The sequence below is a fragment of the Anneissia japonica genome, unplaced genomic scaffold (genome assembly GCF_011630105.1).
Source record: "Anneissia japonica isolate Jap-2015-1 unplaced genomic scaffold, ASM1163010v1 scaffold6997_len847652_cov182, whole genome shotgun sequence".
NCBI classification, from domain to species: Eukaryota; Metazoa; Echinodermata; class Crinoidea; order Comatulida; family Comatulidae; genus Anneissia; species Anneissia japonica.
In genome coordinates, this window is record NW_022730884.1 from 280,966 (window position 1) to 304,401 (window position 23,436).

The following is a 23,436-nucleotide window of genomic DNA, read 5'->3' on the forward strand; positions in this document are numbered from 1 at the left end:
GGGTGTGAAGCTATAGTTAAATGCAAGGTAACAAGTGCTTGCATAATAACTATTGCTTACGTGTATATTTAAATAAGCTTTAAGTTAACTTGTTTAATCTGCAAATTAAGATCATGATTGTTCCATTTTATGTAAAGGGATTCTTTGATTTTCAATTTGATTTCATTGTTATCAATATCCAGTATAGAGAAACATTTCTTATCAGACAACCTTTTACATTTACTGTTTGCGTTAAGGTGTTTAAGTACGTGTGAATTTTTATCCTTTCCAAGATGTTCACCAATCCCGTAATTAATCTACGGCCTGTATAGCCTATATAACTGGAATTACATCCAGCACATTTAAATTTATATACTACTGAGGATCGGGATTCATTGGGGATAGTATCTTTAGTACTAAAGAACTGACTGATTTTAGTGGTACTAAATATCACATGTACTTTACAATCAATACAGTATTTTTTGACAAGATTCATGTTGTCAGAAGATATGCCAATATATGGAAGTTTAACAAAAAGTGTTTTAACATTGTCATCATTGACAGTTTTCTTTGTAATATATCAGAGAAAATTTGATAATATGGACAGAGCCAAAGAAAATTTGATAATATGGACAGAGCCAAAGAATAATATTTATATACTGTATTGCGATTAAACAAGGTATATAAACGATAGGTCCAAGTAAATACGTAATTATTTTTTATTGGAACTAAAAATTGTTTACTCTTAGTCACTAACTGAATTATGAAAGTGGTAATTAAATTTTTAATAAAAACTTTTCTGGGGTGTTACCCTGGCCAGTATTCTTGTCAATTGTTCAGCTTGCATAATAAAAAGGAAACTGTGTTGGCTGGATAAGAAGATTATATGACCTTAAACTGACCTTATTAATTAACTTTTATGCTGGATTTGACTTAGGATTTACAGACAATGAGCAATATATGTTAACAACAAAACTTGATTAGTTTACAAGTGTGGTGTTAATTATCAAAAATTAAATTTAAAGGATATTTTGAAACATTTTTGGGAAGGTTTTTGATAATTGTACTCTAGCATACTACTATTCTCCGAACCTTCAGGATTTTGTTTTTGAAGTTTGAACAAAGAAAGGATTTACATCAGTTATTACTATTTAAGGCCCAGTCCAGACTAAAATTTTATTTGACAAAAACATGTGACATGCCTAAATATGGTCATGATGACATCACATCATGACTGTGTTCATACAACAGGTTATTGTCAATGAAAATTTGATAATATGGACAGAGCCTAAGAATAATTTAATTTTAATTTATTTCAAAATTCTAAGTACAGAAAATAAACTAGCAGTTTCTAATAGAAAAGTAAAATGCTATAAGTATGCAATTCATGTATACTAATAGATACTTCAGTACATAAAATGGTGTACTGATTTTAGTTTAGTATTAATATAATAATAATAATAATAATAATAATATTTCTTTATTTGTCCTCATATATGTATGCCTACACACTGGGAAATTCGGGCTGGGTCTCCGGGGACCCGCGGCTGCCATAGCTCGGCGCCAACTACCCCACTTACTCTACAACATCAAACGGATACAGACTGATACATACATGGTCCTTAACTCGCCTAACTCTCTTGAGAGGGTTATTCGAGGAGCTGTGTGTTTTGTTATTATAAAATACCCGAATTCAATACTCGATGCAGAGCCGGGTATCGAACCTGGGCCCTGGCGTGCAAGAGGCAGGAACCATACCAATTAGCCAAACGCTAAGGTAGAAATGTATGATTTGGCGACTTATAAGAATGGGTTTCAAAAATTTTATTTACAATGCTACAAAACAACATAATAATATACTAATAGACATGTATAGTAGTCGATCTTGTTTTATTAGGCATTTTTCGTTTTGACTACGCGGCCAGTCTACTAGGAACTAATAGAGCGTAACAGACATCTGCGCATGCTCACAAACCTTACTGGCTAAATCGGCGTTGTGACAGCTTCCGCGACAACCCCAATTTCTGAATTTGGCGTAGTGGCGACTACCCTAATATTGACCAATCATATCACCGGATTGTCTTTTTTGTTGGGGGTTGCAATTTTCATCGCATCCACGATCGAGCATTGGTCGTTTATAATGAATTAATTATTAAAACAAGTGAGTGATTAAATGTTTTATATAAAGGCCTATTTATACACATGCAATAAATGAGGAATGAATAGTCACAACATAAATTTAGGTAAATCAGGGGATAGTGAAAAAAGAGCCTTAGGCCTATGCTAGCCTAGCCTTGTCAGGGTGGATTTCGGGTAGGAGAAAACACATTATCTGGTGCCGCTAGCTAGGGAATCCGCCCTTGATATTGTGGATCAATTGCCTTGCTATATAAATTAAAATACCTCTGTTTAAAATTGTTATTTATTTACATCATCGTTGCATTTGGCAAATTGCCTGAGCAGGCCTGACACCCTCTTCTCCCGGTAACGACTCTGTTGACACCTACCTAGGGCCTAGGCTAGGCTGGCCTAGCCTAGCCTAGGTAGGCCTAGATCCTAGCCAACAGCGAAACATCACTCAGTGTTTACTGGAAACTTTTTATTTTGTATACAGTATTTGGCTAAAGTTTTTTTTTTCACATTTCCTTTTTCAAATATAAAACAAGGGAACATTGTTCTCTGGTAATAAAACCTGGTAACTCCCCTCCGTATAGGCCTACGTGTGTGCTGCGTCGTCGTAGTCGCCTAAAAAAAAAGACGAAAACAGCTCTTGGTCTACTACGCGAACAGTGTCTTGGCGTTGCCGTCACGCTCCATTAGTTCGTAGTAGACTGGCCGCGTAGTCAAAACGAAAAATGCCTATTGTTACCACAATAGGCTTCACAGTATTTAAATATGTAAAAAAATAGTGTTATCCACAATTGCCTTCACAGTATTTAAATCTGTTTTAACAAAAAAATATTTAAAAATTTTTAATATTTTCTCAATCATTTAAAACTGTTTAAAAAAAGAAACATTATAAAGAACTTTAGAATAACCATTTAAGCATGTTTCCGAAGGGGTCCTGTTAAAATAATAACACCATTTAAACATTTCAGTGAATTGTTGGTGTATCATAAGTACATTAAATTGTTTATTTCCTCCGAAGAGTGCTTGTTTGTTACAGTGCCTTTTGGGATGGTAGTTAACTACTGTGTCCAAGTACTCATTTATTTTTTTCTATCTCTTGATCATGAATATTCAGAAGATTATGATCAACATTCCATTTAAGAAAATAAAAGGTCTTCTTCACTTTACTTGGAGTAAATAAAAAAAATTCTGTATTTAAGTATTTTTGTGTATCATTATGAAAATGACTTTATTAAAAGTGTTGACTGCATACCTCATGACTTGCATTTTGATTAATTTTAATATTGTTGGCTGATATATATTATACTCTGAAGAAAAGAGAATTAGATGACAGGAACTTGTGGAGCAACAAGGCTTTAATAAACATTAGACAAAATGTGCACAAAGCATGGTACAAACAGGGAATACAAGTCAATTAAAATAATGATGCAGAAATTTTGCGAGTGTCAAGTATTGAGTCATTCAACCCGTTTAGTCCCCTTGCTAATGTGTCCTTCCTCTTGTATCAATCTAACAGTATATGTCTATTTTTAGGCTGACCTGGGAAAAATTATGGTTTCAACCATCAATTATACCTCTAATTTTTATTGATTTTCATTAATTTGAGGATGATCATATGAGAACTAAAGTGACAGAACTTGTCATTGAACCGTTTACTCTGACATCTTCAGATGTTATATTAATACTTGCAACTAATTACTATCAATCTGAAATGTGTGTCTATTTTTAAGCTGACCTGGGAAAAATCATGGATTCTGCAATCAATTAATGCATCTAATATCTATTGATCTTTATGATTACTGTAGTTTTAGGAGGAACAATCATGTAGGAATTATGGTGACAAGTCTTATTGATATGGCCTTATATGTCTTCAAAAACAGGGGAGGGGTGAGCAAACAATTTTTGATTTAGGAAAGTGCATTGTGAGTAATAAGTTGGGAAAAAAAATACAGGAAAGAATAGCAGGAAAATAGTTCAGCAACTTTTCTGTTACATTTTGTAAATTGATCAATAAAAAATAGGTTAAACTGAAATCTACAGAAGATTCTGCTTCAAAAGATGTGTTCCCATGTGGGATCAACTTTCTTAGAGCTTCCTCAAATATTGTACATTTGAGCTTTTTAATCAAGCCATACACGTACCATGAACATCTGCTGGTCAGTGAGTTTGACCCGGTTAACATGCTCCTGTGTAGACTAGTTTCCAGTCCCTAAATTTTGTCGTCCTAATCAGTGAAAAATCTTAAAAATAAATCAATTTTGGCACCAATGGCATTCCATATTACTTATTTGCATGGCATTTCATACTATACTTTTTCTGGGTTTTCTAATTGCCATCCATAGAGTACTACAGTGTTACGTCACGATACCACGCGATACCACTCCGTTTCTATTGGCGACACAAAATGCGTTCAAGCGGATGCCATTTTCTCTACTGACAAACCATTGATTCCAATTTCTAACGTAATTATTAAGATGTTGTATCTTAGTTTTTCTTTGTAAATTGATGATTAAATGTGTGTTCGATAACTATATATAATGCAAGCTTTTGTGTTTTTAGTACATTTTGATGGTAAATTATTAGGTTTTAAAATGCCTATTCCAGAAAGCCTATTCTAAACCATTAATATTATGAAGTCATTCAGGCATAATGAACGGTAACCAATGTCTGGTTGACAACAAAGCTCGCCACTTGGTGTTGTGATGACACGACTGTTGTACTCTATAACAGGTGCTGGTGGCGCTCTCCGAAATTATCTAATACTAGGAAAAATCAATAAATTAGAGACTTGTGGCAAGTCTAGCTCCTGGGTTGTTTGACCTAAATGTTGTTTATTTCTTCTTGCAGGCTGTTCTTGGAGACACTGTACGAACACCAACCATTGGGTTTCTGGTGCTGGATCATCTGTGCCCTGCCATCGCCAACATCATCAAAGATGGCATGAAACCATACATCAGAAATTTCATCATTGGTAGGATGAAGAACTCCATTTGGCAGGTGGTTGAAGCTACCACTGAACTTGGTATGATAATATTTTTATACTTTAAAAAATAAATCTTGAGGGATAGTATTGATAGTGATGATGAAAATTCAGATGGAGATATTGTGATGTAAAAGATATGATTGTAATTATGCTGAATGTGGTGGTATTGATGTTGTTAATGGAAGTATTTCTAATATGCAGTTGAAGATGCAGTAACATCCTATCTCTCTTTATTCTCTAGGTCCTGGTACCAGGTCCTTATATGAATTAGTGTGTCTCATACAAGAACAAAAGTCCTTGTCAACAGATGCTCTGAAGTTCAATGCCTTCATCTTTGGACTTCTCAGGTAAGAGATGTAATATAATTAAGAACATGTTAGTGGTTACAATATGTGTTAGATGTTGTTATTGCACCTGTGTGTGGTTTTGTTAAGTTTGAGCATTTAGCATTATTCACATTAATACTACATTTAAAACTGAGCATTGAATGTTAATTGGAAAAGAAATGTTCATTGTGTCAGGACTTGTGAATGTATTGACAAAGAAATTATGCTTGAAAGATATTTGCACAAAGGGATTAAAAGTTGCCTCTCAAGATTTTCTTTTATTTCACATTCCATCTAATTTGGTTGCTCTCACATGCTGTGGCTATTTGCTGCAATGCAGCTAATAAGAAATAAATAAGCTAAAGGATGTTTACATTTTATTCAGCATGAAGGCTCTAATTATTCATGATTTACTTCATGGGAAATACACCTTTTTCAGTTTCACTGTAACATGATACAATTGACATACTGTAAACACCAGACTGTCAAACATTTAAATCATTCAAAATTTTAGATATTCATGATTTATTATTTATTTAAAACATGATATATTATTTATTTTTGTTATTGGTACTCAGTGTCTCTACATTATTACATGGGAGGTAAGTCCACAAATATAAAAAAAATAAAAAATCAGAAAATAAAGATTACCATCTGTTGCATGCTATAACAGAATCATTGAGGGAGCGCATTCTAATTTCAAACACTATGATAATATAGTTGATCATTGAGCAGGGGATGGATTCAGGATTTTTCTGCTGGGGAGAGGGGGTAAATTTCAAATCAAGGACCTATGATTTGATGGGAGGAGGGTATGGATGTTCCCTTCTACACTTTGAGGGTCCAGGATGATAGCTCATTGATGAAAACTCAAGAGATTATTTTGCTATACATCCTAATTTCACGCTTGGTTAGACATTGTTTTAGCTGCTAAGGGTGGTAGGGTGTGTGCGTCTATCACCACCTCCTGGATCCGCCACTGGGGAGTGTTTCATGAAATAGTATGCTAAAGCAATTGGTTGTATTCCTTGCACCTTGGTTGGTAACACTCTAAAAGTTTCACAAACCTACAGGATACTTGCTTGAGGAATGTACACTTTCCATTCAGAAGTACGCTTTCTCCTAGATATACAATATTAAATTTTAACAATAAAAATTGCACTTAAACTAGGCAACACTGCGTTGTACAACTGTTAGATAACGAATCCATCGTTCCAATGCTGTCTCCTAACTCCTGTCTTAACTCAGTCACCTAAACTGTTTATGCGCTGAATCGTGGAGATCTCTAGGTTCCCGGTTCAATTCCTATCGCTGTTCTCCTTATGTTTCTGCTGGAGAGTTGAAATACAAGTTAAGATAGCATACGTCTTTCGGATGAGACCTTTAAGCCCTTGGTCCCACGTGCTATGTGGCCCAAAGAAAATAAGAAAGAACACAGTACATGCTTTTCGAAAAGAGTAGGAGATTGCCTCCCAGTGTACTGCCCACACCACCCCAAGGACCCCACTGGAAACAAGTCTTCGGAGTTCACACTGAAATACTCCTATCCTAATTGTTGATAGCAGACTGAGTGGATTGTTATTTAAAACGATTCATTGCGTGCACCTTGTTGCGTTATATTTTCCATATAACCACATTGACGTAGTAATCGGCGCAGTCGTCTCCGCAGTGTTGCAGGATTTGGGAGTCTGTACACCTTATCTTGCCTCGGAATGTACTTCTACCCATGAAAGGTACATTTTTAACATGAAGGTACACTTATACCGTAGAGGGATAGCACATTGCATCAAGAATAATTAATTTGGGTATTACATCACCACTATTTTTTTTATTCATTTTCCATGCACATAACATTAAAAAATCAGTTAAACTCTTCACTTGTGGTTTATTGGTTTTGGAATTATCACAAACTTGAACTCATTACCTAAATCTAGTGTGGTGGAGTAATTACTGTATCTAAAGCTGGGCACTCACTGCCTCTTGCTTACAACCGACGGCCAACAAATCCATCTCCACTCCCTGTGAGGGCTAGACAATGCGAAGCTGCATGCTAATTATCAACGTCAGTCTGAATGAATCGTTATTAAAAACGATTCTTTGTGCGCGCATTGTAGATTTGCGTTCTCCATAGAATCGCGATGGCCATCAGGTGCAGTGAGTTCCTGACTGAAGAGGTTGACTTAAATTTTGTCCTGTGCTTTTGGCATAAAAATTATTTTTGATACGTGGGCTTGGGAGTGTAGCTTTTTGTTTTTCCGCTTTGGCTGGATAAGAGACTGCAATACATTTGGAGTGGGGTGTGTTTCAGTAGGTGTAGTTTTCATTATAGGCTAGTGATACTATAGTACATAGAACTGAGTCCAATATTTTAGCAGATGCAAAAGCAAATAAATGTTGACACAGCGGTCCAGCTATTTTAGTAAAAAAATTGTATAATGATGATAAGTTAGCATTGCAAACCTGGTGTATTTTTTTAGTTTTAGTTGCTCCCAGTACATTTAATCTACAGTATATGCGAATGCTGAATTTTGTTCATATTTTATTATTTTTGGTCCAAGTATTCCCTAAACGGATTTCTTCAAAATTTTAACAGTATCATTCTTTTGTGTATCATGCTCTTGTTATAAATTTTCAGTATTTACAATATTGACCATTCAACTCTAAGAATCACTGTCACATTATTGTTATAAGTCATTGCTAAACTGTAGTTATATATTTTTGCGAATTGTGCATTACATTAACAATTATATTTTCATATTCAATGCCATTCACAATTGAAAAAAAAAAGTATTGCAATTTAGCTGATAAGGTTTTAGCTAAGACTGTTGTAAAGCAGTGGTCTTTTTAAAGTTGTCTACTGAACAGTTCAGACCAGCTCTTTAACTTTTTTGTTGCAACTCCTCCTAACTGTTGTAGTTTCAGATTCAGGGGCCGGCAAAAGAAATGCTTGCAGCTGCCCCTCCCCAAACCTTTCCACCCCCTGGTAGCAGCCAAAACAAAATCAATCTTTTAGATAAGAGATTGAAATGCCTAAAACTCATAAAGTTCCAATTGGGTTCTTCTCTTGACACCCACAGTCCTTCAGTTACCACTCAAACCCAACAAAAACATCGTGGATCCGCCAGTGTGTCAATTACGTTTGCTAGTGTTTAAGACTCTGAAATGAAAAACATTTTCATTTCTCTCTCTTCTTTTTTTAGTACAAAGTGTTTGGAAGTGTGGTTAAATCATATCAGACGTCATCCCGGTAAGCAAATTTTTTACTTTCAATTATTTATTTTTTTATGATAATTGCTTTTTAGTGTAACATTTAACATTAACATTTTTTAGTGTTACTTTCATGTCAACTTCTTAATGAATATAATGGTTTGTGATTTTAAAATATCTTGTAATATATCCAGCTGTAAAAAGTGAAAAAAACATAATATAATAATTATAAAGAAATGTCCACAACCAAATATCTTTTTCTTTTTTCTGTAATTTAAGACCATTAAAATGCATAGATTATTGAACATAATCATAGATGCTTTATTAAGATGAGTACATAAATGCACCAAACAAAAACAATTAGTGGGAAAAAGCATTTAGCATTTTTTTAGAATTCTAAATTCAGAAAGAATGGAAATTATAAAGTATTTCAAGATTACAATTGAAAAATACAAATAATCAGTGAGTTATTGTCATTGTCCAGTACCTAGAATAATAGATAAATGGTTGCCTCTGGAATAATTTTCTTGTGTTTTTGATAGATATTGTGAAGAGCTACTTTGATCAGAATGCGTTTTTGAGCCAGTGCAATAGAAAGACAAGCCAACTCTTTAATGACTTGCTGGTTGCTGTGCAGCCACTCTCCTTACTCCCTTTTAAATTGGCTTTAGACTTTGAATTAAAGTACACCCACAAAGAAACTTACCTCACTAGAGCAGAATCGTTAATGAATGAGCCACAGTCATTAATGTCGCTCCCTTGGTTAGGGAGAAGCAGCATGGGGTCTTTGCCACAAAGGAGCACAGGGCCTAGATCATTGCCACAAAGAAGCACAGGGCCTAGATCATTGCCACAAAAGGATGAAGGACAAGGAGCATCATGGCAGAGTTGGGCTAACCCATCTAGCCTCATAGGCTCCCTTAAGAGTCGTAAGGAACAATCTCTTGGAATTGGTGTTGAATCCAAAAAAGGGGAAACACAACATAAAAATTCTGATTCTTCATGGATGAGATCTAAGGAGTTGTTAAAGACTGCTATCGTCGGTAGAGATAATGCTATTATAAAAGAAAGAAATCGCAAATCGTACCTAAATTCTGCCAACAGTGCGACTCATAGATGGAGGGAGAACAAAACAGAAGGGGGGCAAACAAGAGATAAGACATTCCAGACGCAAAGAAGAAGTGCAAAGCATAACAGCATTTCAAATACAGTAATTGAAGGAAACCAAAGAACAGAGCAAGTAAGATCACAAATTGGAAGTAGCAAAAGTTGGTCACTTGATTGGATGACGGAAGCAGTGAGCAAGAAATTATATGGTGTAGAGTCACGCAAAGGAGATACAAAATATCCTGTCATTGGTGCTGTAAAAAGCAATTCAACGCAATTGCAAAAAACCAGTCAATCAGAGGGACTGTATGAAAGGGATTATCCTTCAGTTTCTGTGATGGACAATATTGGATCAAAGTATGTACAAAGTTTCTGTATTTACACAGTTCTTAATATGATCCAAATTCATTCATATATGTATAGGCCTATTTAGACAAAAAAAAGAAGATGTGATTATAGATAGTGTACTAAATTACCTTTTGGATTGTTTTGTTTTTTAGCTGGCTATAGATTGTTGTATTTTGCCATATAAGGAGGGTGATTTGTAATGTCATATTTACTTTTAATTTAAGTTTGTCTGATTAATCTTAGACCTTTGCAGAAGTACACCTACTTATTAATAATCATAATAATTGTTGTTGTTTTTATTGTATTCACCCCTTCAATTTTTCTGGTGTTGTGCTTAAATATTGTCTGTTTCTATACAGTGTTATTAAAGCATTTGATTATATGCTGCTTCCAAAAGCTCCAAAAGAAATCCAAATGGTAGAAATGAAACGTTCTAGACCAATGCAAGATGAAACACCAAGGACGCAAATAACACCACCAGTTGATGAATCAAGGACAGCACCCTCATCTGATAAAGCAAGAATTCAAACAGCACCACAAAGTGCTTCCAAAACTCAACAGTAAGAAACCAGACAATTATAGATGAATGATGTTGCTTTATATCCATTTAAGCTATTGTGCTAATTATTACTGTGCTGAAACATTTATTAAAGCATTGGTCCCAGCGCCTTGTATATTCTTTGGTTGTAAAAGGCGCTATACGGATTATAAGAAAAAAATTTAAAAATCTGATATTTAATAACTACTGCTTAAATAACCACACTTGAACAAAACTTGCCGATACTCTACACAATGCTATTAAATAACATATCTATAGTATATTCATTTCCAAACAAGTGTAACAATATGGTTGATATTTTAACTGTATTCTTGACTGTTTTTGCCATATATTCTTGGCATAACTTATTTCTAAGAACAACAACTAGCAATGATTTCTTGTCTCAAAGGACAAATTGGCATTTTTAATTAAAGGCCGAGGACTGAAAATTTCCCAGACAATAGGTCTTCAAAAATTTGCAATTCATTTTTCAAAAAGGCAATGGCTTATGTCATATGAAGCATTACAAGTGAACACAACATGTCTATCATCCCATATTATTATTATTTTAATTACAGATTCCTTTAATTTTTGGCTCTTCTCCCTTTTATCTTGTACTTGGGTTGTGGTTTTCAGTGTGCAGTATTATGCACTTAATAAGTGTATTTCCCATTACCATACAGCGATCCATTTACACAGTGAATAATCTCCCTCTGCAGTGGGTTATTTTTACATACCATCTGCTAAAACTTTAAATAATGAAATTGCATGTAGTAGTAGTATACGACTTTATTTATTCACGAAGCACAAATCAACAAATACATGTTTTCCTAATCAACAAATACATGTTTTTCTTCATAATGGCCTAGGAAACCTTACAGTTACGTTCATTTTATGACACATTACATTATGGACATAGAGTAAGAATTTTGTTGTCTTCGTTAATCCATTCATAAAGATTTTGCACCACTACATAGATATAATGAGTGCGGGAAAACCGTAAGAAAGCCCCCTTCCCAGCAATTACAGTGCTAATAGAGGGCACCATTTTGGGAACTCTTAACTGGATTAAATAAAGTGGCAAAAAAATGTACAGTAAAAAATTGAAAATGACGAAAAAGAACCCTCAAGAAAACCAACTGAGTTTGTATGAAAATAGGGACCAAAATAGATCTGTGTGTATATAGCTTGTATAATGTATGATATTGTTGTTACTTTTTTATTTCTAGAAATTCAGTGAAAACGAGGTGTCACAATGTATCCATGGAACAAGGCTTTTTAAGTTTCTCCAAGGGAGAGATATTAGAAATAAACCAACAAATTGATAAAGAACTATTGCTATGTTCCAAAGGTACGGAAACAGGACTGGTATACGAAGCCCATGTTGAAATAATCAAGCAGGATCATTGATGAAATACAAATTAATTGGATTGTGCAAGACTACTGTACTAAGAGTAAGAGGCATGATCTCAATCAGATGAAGAGGTGAAAGGATCCAGGATTATTTGAAGGGGAAGAATTCAGGAGTAATGGAAATTGGAAATAGAAAGAACTAGTATTGGAATGAAACCAGGAATAAAAAGCACTTAGTGTCACAAATTTTACAAACCATGGAATGAAAGAATAGAGAAATGGAATGAGAAAATAAAAGCACTTTGGAAGGAAACCAGGAATGGCAACACTTTAAATGGAATGTAGATTGACAAATTTTATGTAATTTGAATCTGGGGAAACAGAAATGAAATTACCCAGAAAAAAAGAACAAAAGAAAAAGCATTACTGATCGTGGGCAGTGCACTCTTTGCCCACACTTTGCCCATGGGCAATCATTCAACGATTTTAGAAAATCTTAAAAATTATCGAAAATTATATTGATTTAAAGCTGCTCATTTAACCATTATAGGTCAAAATTGTAAAACGTACACTACTCTACACTATGGTAGTAAATCCAGAAATAGTGATGTTGCATGGTGGCTGCGTTCTCTCCGGGAGGGTCGACCTCAATTTCTTTTTTTATGATACAGTACAATACAATGCAGTTGGTGCTCACGGTCTGTATACTACAGTACAGCATACCAAAAACAGTATGAAGGGAAATATAGCCATGGGCACGCGTGAATCGATTACAGTCTGCCTATGGACAGCGCGTCCGACAAAGTGCACCGCCTGTGATCGGTACTGTAATTATAATTCAGGAATTAAAAAAAAAAAATCAAACAGTAAGCAGGAATTAAAAATGAAAAAGATAATACAAGCAACCAGGGGAAGAAATGGGAATTATATCGACTGAAAAATTAGGATTTCTGTCTAATATTTTATAGATGATAAGGTTTTGCAGTAGATACAGTATGATATGATATAAAGGAATATACCAAATCAATTTTGGGACTAATTTATTAACCTGGTGTCTTTCTATGTATATTGTGGTTGTATATAAATAGTGTAAATTATCTACAGGAGAAACTGTTTAAATATAATTTGGTGCCAGATTGTACTTAATTTTTTGTTAAGTTTATTTTTTAAGCACTCTAAAATTAAATCTGAAATATACTCAACAATCAACAGCTTATTATATGTAATTACTGTATATATAATATAATTATAGTATAATAATAAAATATAAATCTCAATCTTGAAACTTTGCAACGGTCGTTGGCTGACGTGATTCTATGGAGAACACAACACCACGACGCGCACTCAACAGATCCTTAATTGCGATCCGTTCAGACTGCCACCAACAATCAGCAGACGGTGTCACATCGTTAATTTCTGGGAGACAATTTACAATTGGGAAAAACAATGGGAATATCATAAATTTGCGGGAGATAAATTGGTTTCCAGAAGATTCTTGCTTGTCTATGGAAATGCCGGAGGCCGCCGCAGTTTCCTGGAGACTCCCTTGACACAAGGGAGACTAGGGACACCTTTGTTAAACATCAATTAAATTTTAAATAAATGTAAAATAAAATTACTTAGTATTAAGTTATTAGCTTATATATTAAATATATTTTTCTTTCCATTTAACTTCACTAAATTAAAACCATTTCTGTATTAGTTGATTATATCCTTGAATTGGCTACCAGTAAGGATTTTTTTCTTGTAATAAATCTCTTTTTTTTAAATTTTGATGGAGCAATTAAATCGTTTAATTTTGGTTTTCTTAGTTTATACCCAAGAAGGAAAATTCTGTAAATGTATGAAGTTCTTATGAATATAAAAATTGACTTTTTTAACATTATAGTTATAAACATATTAAATATGTATTTAAAATTCTCATTTGATTGATTGAATCAAGATATTAAACATATGGTATATTTAATATTCAAAATTTATTCAATTAAAGTGTTGTTTTTTGTGATTAATATCATTAAGTTCTCAAGAATATCCGAAATAGATTGTTATAATAACTAATCAATTTTAAATTTGGCTACTTCTTCACCACAAAAAGTTCTAAAACTAAAGAGGGCGGCACTATACAGGCCTTTTCTTATTGATGAAATAAAATTGGCATACTTTACATTGTAGACATGGGCTTTCTACTGTACAAGTTTTTATTTAAATTTATAACAAAATATTTGATTCATAGGGTAAAATATGTACAGTAATAGCCTGTGATGGCAAGTTATATCACTGTTATTATTTTATAAGTGAATTGTTTTTCCAGTACTGTATATTAAATACATTTGTTACAAGCAATTAAAATTTATCCTAAAATGTATTGACAGTGTGAATAGCTTAATACGCAACCAAAGTTAACGCATGTATCATTTGTAGCAATTTATCTCAGTTTGTCTTGCCTGTCATAGCTCTTGTCACTCTGTGTCTATTCGAGAGGGTCATAATTTATTTAAAGTTAGTCCATCTTCTTTATCACTGGCCCCAATGGGGAAAAATAGGTCCCCAAACCCCAGGAAAAATCACCGAAAATCTGGTTTTATGTTTTAGCTAGAGTATTTAGGCCCACTTGCAATTACAGCCCCAGGATCCACAGCCCTTTAATCCAGCCCTGCTTGCATTTAAAACATGCTAGCTTTACATTATATTTGCAACTAAGTTGTTGTCATCTTATTGATCCTCATTAAAGAAAGCCAGCATTGTTTGTAGTCCAGTTTATTAAAGTTTTCTGTAAACACATACCACAGATATACAAGCCCAGATCGTAATTCGCTTTGGAGACCAGATGTAGGACAAATTATGCATAGCATGAGGTGAAGTTAAATTGTATCTAGTAATTTTGCTAAAGGTGTATAGTATAGTAGTCAGTCCCGTAACTATGCTTTATATGTATACTATTTCTGTTGCCTTAGTTATCCATTATCAATATGTGTGTGACATGTATTATACTGTATAACTGAATATAGTTGTTACTAGTTGATGTATGTGCAATAGTTTCTAACAACATTTTTTGGTGGAAGTATTTATGATTGTAACTTTCTCAATTATGAAAATAAAGAAACTGGAAAAAGTTTGAAGTCTTGAATGTACATAATTTATAATCACCAACTCTCTTATGTAGAGCTGCGTCTTCGTGATCAATCTGGCCGTATTTGAGGAGGTTTTTTTACTTACCCAACAAATAGACTGCCACAAGAAGTTCATATGTCTGATTTTCATTACCACTTTCAATTAATGATACAATCAAATCAATCAATCACAGTACTATGTCAACGAATATTTGTGAAGCTTTAATATCCAAAGCAAATTTGCAATGTTCCCTTTTGCTATACTGTATATTTATAGGTCTTCAAAAATGTGCAATTCATTTTTGAAGAAAACAATGGTATATTTCGTATGAAGCATTACAAGTGAACACAACATATCTATCATCCCAACCCTGTTAATTACGCATTTCCTTTAATTTTTGGCTCTTCTCCCTTCTCCCTTTTATCTTGTACTTGGGTGGTCAGTGTGCAGTATTATGCACTTAATAAGTGTATTTCCCATTACCATATACAGCGATTCATTTACAGTGATTAAACTCCTTTGCAGTCGCCATAGCTGGGGGCTTCCAGCAGGGTATTCTTATGTATTACGATTTTAAGTGAATTTTTCCAATTTTATATTTTTAATCATCATCATTTCTGTGATACTTTTCCATTTCAATGGAACATTTTACATGAGTTTTCTTTGTCCTTTCTTTTTCACACAAGTTTTTTATTTATATATTTTTTAATTGTTTAATAGTGCTACACATACTTTACCCAATTTATCATTTTTTAACCACAATATTTTGAAAATATCTTGTAAACTGCATAGTAGAGAGTACTGTAATTGAATAACGTTGTGGTTATGATGGTTGCCTTCCAATTCCAAGGTTCTGGGTTCAAATCGTGTCACAGAAACAGGATTTCTCTGAAGATCAAAGGCCACTTCACTGCCCATGCATCACAATTCGGTGTATTCATTGCCTTGTGCCTACCTAAAATAAATCATAAATTAGACAATTTTGCAAAGTAAAGTGCAGTGTAACTGATTTTTTTTTTCAATTTAGTATATCAACTATTTTTTTTTTCTGTCAACAGAGTAATCTCAACGATGAAATTAGATTTACCAGTTGGCAACGATGTATCGTCAATACCAGAAGTATCCGCAACAGCACTTATTACCCCGATGTTGCCGACATGGACACCACCTCCCCTCTACCACCCCCTATCAGATCAACCAAAACAACTTAGGCCGTCTGTGATAGCTGTAGCGCCACCTCAACACCGAGAAGAGAGCAGTCGTACATACTTACGGAAAAATGGGCTTGTCACTACGTCAAATGGTAGTCTCCAAAGAGAAATTACTTCAGGTAAGTTTTTTATTGTAGGCGATAATTACAAGTATTCCCGCAAAAATTTTGGAAAATCAACTACTCTTAATTGTTTTTGATTTTTGCTACAGTTTCACAATTTTCTCATCAGGGATTTCAGAGAGGCTCAGACAAATACACATTTTAAAAGCTGGTAATTTTATGAAGATATTTGCAATTTAAGGCATAATTATTATATAGAGTGCAAGCTTATGTTGCCAACTGACTGCAAAGAATAAACAGTTTATATCAGGCAGTTTGTCACCCATCAAACATTTTTCAGATTTTATGTATTTTCAAATACAATACTGTACTTCAAAAGTATCGCAGATGTTTCATGAAGTCTGCAAAATGTTTTGCCGAGTCTACTTAGCAACAAATAATAAAATGTCATGGCTTTTCGATATTGTTACTCCGCCCCAATATTCTACGAAAACTTATTTTCATGAATTTTGGGGAAAATTGTAGGATACTTTCCAAATTGCCAAAAGTAGATGTACTGTACTGTTTTACCTATCCAACGTTAATGTTTGCATTTCCATCGAAATGTTTTTGAATTTACAGCAATTTAAAAAAAAAAACATGCTTTTGTAAACAATAGTGGTATTATATTACACTGCCAATTTCCTGTGGACTTAACACAATTACAGTCATATTTTTTTTAATTTTAAAGTGTAGAAATTTTTTGGATTGAGTTATTCTGAAATGAAAATGACAGTTTGTGACCAAACAGAGCAGTAATTTGATTAAACATTTTTAAAGAAAATGAATGTGCAAAACTCTTCATGTTAAATTTGAGCTGGGCTTATAAAAATTGACAATTGGACTCGTGCCATTACGGCATAAAAATCAGAATTCTGTCATGTGCAGAAATCATTTTAAAAGTTGAGATTGTTTAATATGCCTGAGGCTAGTGTGTATATTTTAGTTGTTTTTTTTTTTTAGAATGAACCTGTGGCTGTTTTTGGCATCTAAAACCTGTGTGCTGAAGGCTTGCCATTCCAAAATCATTTGGAATTCATGAGAATTTCCTATTCAACGAATTTTTAGTAACATATTTCATAGCCCTATTATATCAAAGTTGCCTGATGTAATGTTTTTTTTTAAATGGGTAGATTTATTCTTAAACTTTTTCGGATTTTCTGCCATTTTCTTTAATATTTTTTTAAGATTATTCATAGTATTTTGATATTAATTAAATTACATATCCCTTTATGTTTCCTGATTAAAGACAACAAATTTTGAAAAATTCTGAAATATTTAGTCAGAATACAAAATTGCTCAAAAAGAATCAAGATTTCTCAAATAATACTCAGATCGATTTATTATCACTTATCTGCAAAATCAACATTAATTTGATATTAACCAAAGGCTTGCCATTCCAAAATCATTTGGAGCATTGAAAGGCTGCCGGAGTTGACCCTTTAATCCTACCATATTACCTTCTTTGATTGCCAGCCACTGTTTGGGTTCAAGATTGTACCCTTAGGGCCAGCTGGAGTAGACGTCGTCTTGAAAACATACCCCACACAAAGCTTAAAATTGATAGTCTCTGTAAAGTTGTTGTAATCTGGTCATGCTGTTGTGATCACTCCTAGCAGCATGGTGGTTAAAAGAAATTCATATTATTTTCATCTTAAAATGATTCATGAGAATTTCCTATTCAACGAATTTTTAGTAACATATTTCATAGCCCTATTATATCAAAGTTGCCTGATGTAATGTTTTTTTTAAATGGGTAGATTTATTCTTAAACTTTTTCGGATTTTCTGCCATTTTCTTTAATATTTTTTTAAGATTTCTCATAGTATTTTGATATTAATTAAATTACATATCCCTTTATGTTCCTGATTAAAGACAACAAATTTTGAAAAATTCTGAAATATTTAGTCAGAATACTAAATTGCTCAAAAAGAATCAAGATTTCTCAAATAATACTCAGATCGATTTATTATCACTTATCTGCAAAATCAACATTAATTTGATATTAACCAAAGGCTTGCCATTCCAAAATAATTTGGAGCATTGATAGGCTGCCGGAGTTGACCCTTTAATCCTACCATATTACCTTCTTTGATTGCCAGCCTCTGTTGGGGTTCAAGATTGTACCCTTAGGGCCAGCTGGAGTAGACGTTGTCTTGAAAACATACCCCACACAAAGCTTAACATTGTTACTCTCTGTAAAGTTGTTGTAATCTGGTCATGCTGTTGTGATCACTCCTAGCAGCATGGTGGTTAAAAGAAATTCATATTATTTTCATCTTAAAATGATTCATGAGAATTTCCTATTCAACAAATTTTTAGTAACATATTTCATAGCCCTATTATATCAAAGTTGCCTGATGTAATGTTTTTTTTAAATGGGTAGATTTATTCTTAAACTTTTTCGGATTTTCTGCCATTTTCTTTAATATTTTTTTAAGATTTTTCATAGTATTTTGATATTAATTAAATTACATATCCCTTTATGTTTCCTGATTAAAGACAACAAATTTTGAAAAATTCTGAAATATTTAGTCAGAATACTAAATTGCTCAAAAAGAATCAAGATTTCTCAAATAATACTCAGATCGATTTATTATCACTTATCTGCAAAATCAACATTAATTTGATATTAACCAATTTAAAGGAGTTATTAGAATTAGGAACTGCGTTTAGACCTACAGGGTACAGTTGATTTGAGGAGTTGTAATTTTACAAATTAAGTCAGATTTTTGCATTTTTGCTCAATTTATTTAGGTGAATTAAAGTACAAACAAACAAAACAATTTATAGCTACATTCATTCGGCATACCAAATTGAAAGGTTTACAGTTACAAATACATTGATTTGTAGATGTAAATGTAACCATAATATAATATTTGTTATATAAAACAAAAATGCTAACAAATCACATATATTAGCTCGATGCAGATACTTTAAAATAACAATTTTTATCCTATTTTAGTTTTAACAGAAAATTTTACAGTTACAAACAAATACAATAATTTGTAAGAAGATAATTTAATTTTTACAGGGAAAATTGTTGACATAAGTATTTGCAGAATTCATTTTAGTGATTTAATGTCCTGTAGTGTAGGCAGACCTATTATTACATGGAAAAACCTTTCACAGCTTGATGCTACATCTCAAGTTTACCAAATATTTCAGTCAGTTGGAAGAATCTCAAGAAATTATCATTTTCCAAAGTTCAAGTAACAGCAGGTGATAGGAAAATGCACTGAACAGTCAAATACTAAATATTAAGTTTCATTTTTTTTTTTAATGTTAAAAGTTATTCCACTTGTTGGTAATATAGGTCTCCCTCTGATTAAAGACCAATTTTGGAACCGGCGTTTCCATGATTTTAGCAGCTTTAGTAATATAAAAGATAAGACATTGTTAATTTGGGACCACAAAAAACTGGTCTTTAATTGGCGGTGGGCTCTATTATTGCGGGTCTTTAATTAGAGAGAGACCTGTCAAAAAAAAGAAATGCTTTATAATGTTACTAAAATGATGGGGTTTTTTTTTTGTTCTCAGGTGGTTGTGATCCTTCAATTGAAGAGCATTTTCGTAGAAGTTTAGGAAAAGATTACAACAACGCAATAACGTCGCCGTCAACCTCGCCGGATCTCACCAAGAATCTATTAATCACAGGCTCAGTCGACGACCATTTCGCAAAACCGTTAAGAGATAGATGGAACCAAATTAAAGACACAGTCGACATGACAAGGAAATCCTCTCCACCATCATCTCTTAAGCTTATGACTCAACAGCCACTTGTGTCTTCCCAGCAATATTAAGTTGCAAATTGACTCGTCATATAATCGATGAGTTTTAAAATCCTAGATGTGATTATTTTATTGAGCTATGCGCAAGAAGAATATAAATATATATATTGTATATACTGTATCTATATATATGAAGATATGTTGTTATTATAGACTTGGATGTTTTGGAGGAGAGTATTGTGATTGGGTGAATTGAAGGAGTTTTGCTTGTACAGTAGCACTTCTATATTTTATCTGGAATATATTTCAAAATCATGATCACCTTAAACTTTTTATATTTGAAAAGAAAAACATGCATTTGCATACACTATGAGATTTTTGTCTGATAAAGCACGTCTGTTGAATCTTTGGAAGTTTATGATTGTTTGACAAAGTCCTACTAAATCTATTCAAACATTGTAAAATCTGACTAACAAATTCTGCATTTAGTTTCCATTAAAGTTTTGGAACTTTTTGCACAATCATTGACAAAAGGATATTTTATTATTAAGGATGCAGTAATTATTTATATCTTTTCAACATGTCTTGCAATCATTAATTTATGTTCGTGAAGCAAACTATTTGTTGATTGTGGAGTGGATGTGATCTTCAGCAAAAATGTTGCTGTATATTGAGATGCATCTATTACTGTATATTCAGATAATATGAATGACATTCTGGGAATATACAACTTTTATTAGAATAAAAAAAAAGCCATATTGAAATACTTTACTGTACTTTTGACCATATTGAAATTGTTTTTATTGATGGGACTAGAACTAGGAATGTCTGATCAAGTTATTGTTTGTCAGACATTTTGCTCCAGAGGCTGAGGCTGTGCCTTGTAAGGAACCTCTGTGTTAAATATTGAATAATAAACATTGATCAGACTTGAGAAGTAGAAAATTGTTTTACTATCTGACTAAATCTTTATTACGAAAACACTATAAAACAAATTCTGGCTTTATAGATGTTCCATAGATATATGCCATGAAAGTGGAAAAGGAGGTAAAATAATTACACACAAGAATATTTTAAAATGGTAGTATCTTCATTCTGCAAAAGTATTCAACTAAAATTTGATACAACTTGTTAAAATAATTAATTCAAATGTTGTACAAAGTGCTGTATTTAGCTTATATTTATGTACAGGCTTAATTATTTTATTATGACAACTTCATGTGATTTATTTAATTCCCATTGCATTTGGCATTTAACAATAAAAAGAAGTGTTAATATATTATAAAATTTCTAAAAGAATTTAAATATGTTTACTGTTACTACTATTCTATAAATGTCAATTACTTTCCATTTGCAGACCTGGTTTTAAAAGTATGTATTATAATTATAAAATATGGCTGACAAAAAGAATACAAAAAGTAATATAGAGTTATTAAATTGTGTGCTATAGAAATTATCCCCATGAATTCTTTCTGAATTAGTAATTGCCTAGAAATTGCTAATAATATGCTTAAACCTAGTGTGAATTTATGGATAATTTGTATCTTTTATGTTTATATACACTAGCATTAGTGTAGGATTATGATGACCTGAGAGTAATAAGAAAAGGACAGAATATGTTACAGACCTTTTATTAAATGCAACATCTTTGTTGTTAATTACAGTAACAATGCAAATTTGTCATATTAATCTGTATTCCTGATGATGATAATTAATGTTAAAATATTGGATCCACAACATGATGGCATGCATTTCAATACTTGGAGTATGTACTATCAGTATTGTTTATAGTGTAATTTATGGAACATCTTCCAACCATGATGTATGAGAGTGCCATGTTGATAATATGATGATGATGATGGTGGTGGTTGTTAAAGTTGATGATGATAATTATAATAACGATTATAATGATAATGGTGATGATGTTGATTTATTTGTTTTGTTTCCTCTTCAGTAACAAATTACTGTTCTCCCAGAGAGCCTAAAAAAATGGGGATTTACTGACAATAACAGTTACCAAATGTTTGTTTATTGTCTCAATTATAGATTCAAACCCGACTAAATTCTCGCCGATTAAATACCATTCGGTGGATTTAGGCCAAGTTTATCCCTTATTAGGTAGAAGTAGCAATGGTTTTTATTCGATGTTTGTACACAAAATTATGTTACATTTGACAGAACTACATAGAAAATGTTCACAAAGTTGTTTTTTTTGTTTTTTTTTTAACAAGAGTGACACAATGTTTGTGTCATGAAATGTGTATTTTGATGTTGCAAGTGCATCTGTACCAATTTCATTCGCCTTGAAGTATATCTTGGCGAACTGGTAGTACAGAAAAATTGATGTAATCGTGATAAGATGTCGAAAGAAATAAAATTCAAAAAGAAAAATTTTTTAAATGTTTGTGCATCCTTTCATCTTAATACCATACTATACCATAGTACAATAAACACAAATTTTACTGTGGCGTCCTTACAGATGTGCTGGTGATATGGTAGCATTTGGCGGTGTCTCAATCTCGAGGTCAGGGTTGGCAGTGGGGGATTTACGTGGGGGATTTACCCTCTCCCACCACCCTTTCACACCACCCCTCCCCCCACCCTTTCAGAAAATAAAAAAAAAGAAAGAAAGAAAAAAAAATTGTTGATCTTCCAAAACGTCTCACAGGTTATTTCTGGGGCGTCTAGAAGACAAACATTTCCCAGGGGGTGTAGTAGATTAGTACCACTGTTATTGGGATATTGTTACAGAGAGGGCGTCTGTCAAGAGATGTGTGTGGTTGTTATCGTCTCGGTGCAGACAGCCATGTTGAGTAGAAATAAACTACAGTAACCGAACCCTGCAGTGTATCCTGTTTTATTAAGAATACAACAGGGGGCATGCCACCGGAGGCCCTGGCCTTAGGTTAGTGTTGTCTCTCGATAGCAGGCATCCCCCTTCAGGGACATCGTTCGCATCCCCCTTCAGGGACATCGTTCCCTCTCAACCCACAATTTCGGACATCTCTGGTTTCCTTTTTTTATTTGCTGTCCTTGAATAAACTTTACGTAGTTTGTCTCTATCCACCCAGATTGAGGACTAGTACAACTGGGCACCTTGATGGGTTTTTTTGTATTGTATGCATTTGTCCATGTTGTATTGAAAGCGGGATTGTAAGCACGACTGGGATTACTCCACAAAGGGAGTGGAGTAGGCAGCACTTTGTGCTGGTTTGATTACGGATCTAATGACCTTGTTTCCCTTGGCAAAAGTCGCGGTATGAATTCATATCGCAACTTAATACCATTAATACATTTTAATGATTGCTTTG

General features: G+C 33.3%; 2 protein-coding genes across 2 annotated transcripts in view; both read left to right on the top strand.

The window, feature by feature from the left end:
* Positions 1-15,086, top strand: part of LOC117115180 — a 45,376-nt gene extending 30,290 nt beyond the window's left edge. Inside the window, exons 9-17 of the mRNA XM_033258886.1 lie at positions 3,915-3,996; positions 4,452-4,571; positions 4,957-5,131; positions 5,334-5,439; positions 5,997-6,020; positions 8,619-8,665; positions 9,168-10,089; positions 10,440-10,640; positions 11,848-15,086. Of these exons, the coding sequence (XP_033114777.1) occupies positions 3,915-3,996; positions 4,452-4,571; positions 4,957-5,131; positions 5,334-5,439; positions 5,997-6,020; positions 8,619-8,665; positions 9,168-10,089; positions 10,440-10,640; positions 11,848-12,028 (1,858 nt within the window). The 3' untranslated portion in view covers positions 12,029-15,086. The remainder of the gene's footprint in view (positions 1-3,914; positions 3,997-4,451; positions 4,572-4,956; positions 5,132-5,333; positions 5,440-5,996; positions 6,021-8,618; positions 8,666-9,167; positions 10,090-10,439; positions 10,641-11,847) is intronic.
* Positions 15,087-15,235: 149 nt separating this feature from the next.
* Positions 15,236-22,563, top strand: LOC117115168 (transcription cofactor vestigial-like protein 4). Its single transcript, XM_033258876.1, has 2 exons — positions 15,236-16,412; positions 19,935-22,563. Exons 1-2 carry the CDS (start codon positions 16,154-16,156, stop codon positions 20,195-20,197), a joined length of 522 nt encoding a protein of 173 aa, XP_033114767.1. The 5' UTR covers positions 15,236-16,153; the 3' UTR covers positions 20,198-22,563.
* Positions 22,564-23,436: the final 873 nt, after the last annotated feature.

Coding starts and splice junctions, on each gene's coding strand:
- LOC117115168 (XM_033258876.1), top strand. CDS start 16,154: ATGAAATTAGATTTACCAGTTGGCAACGATGTATCGTCAATACCAGAA. Junction 16,413..19,934: donor CCAAAGAGAAATTACTTCAG/GTAAGTTTTTTA, acceptor TTTTGTTCTCAG/GTGGTTGTGATCCTTCAATT.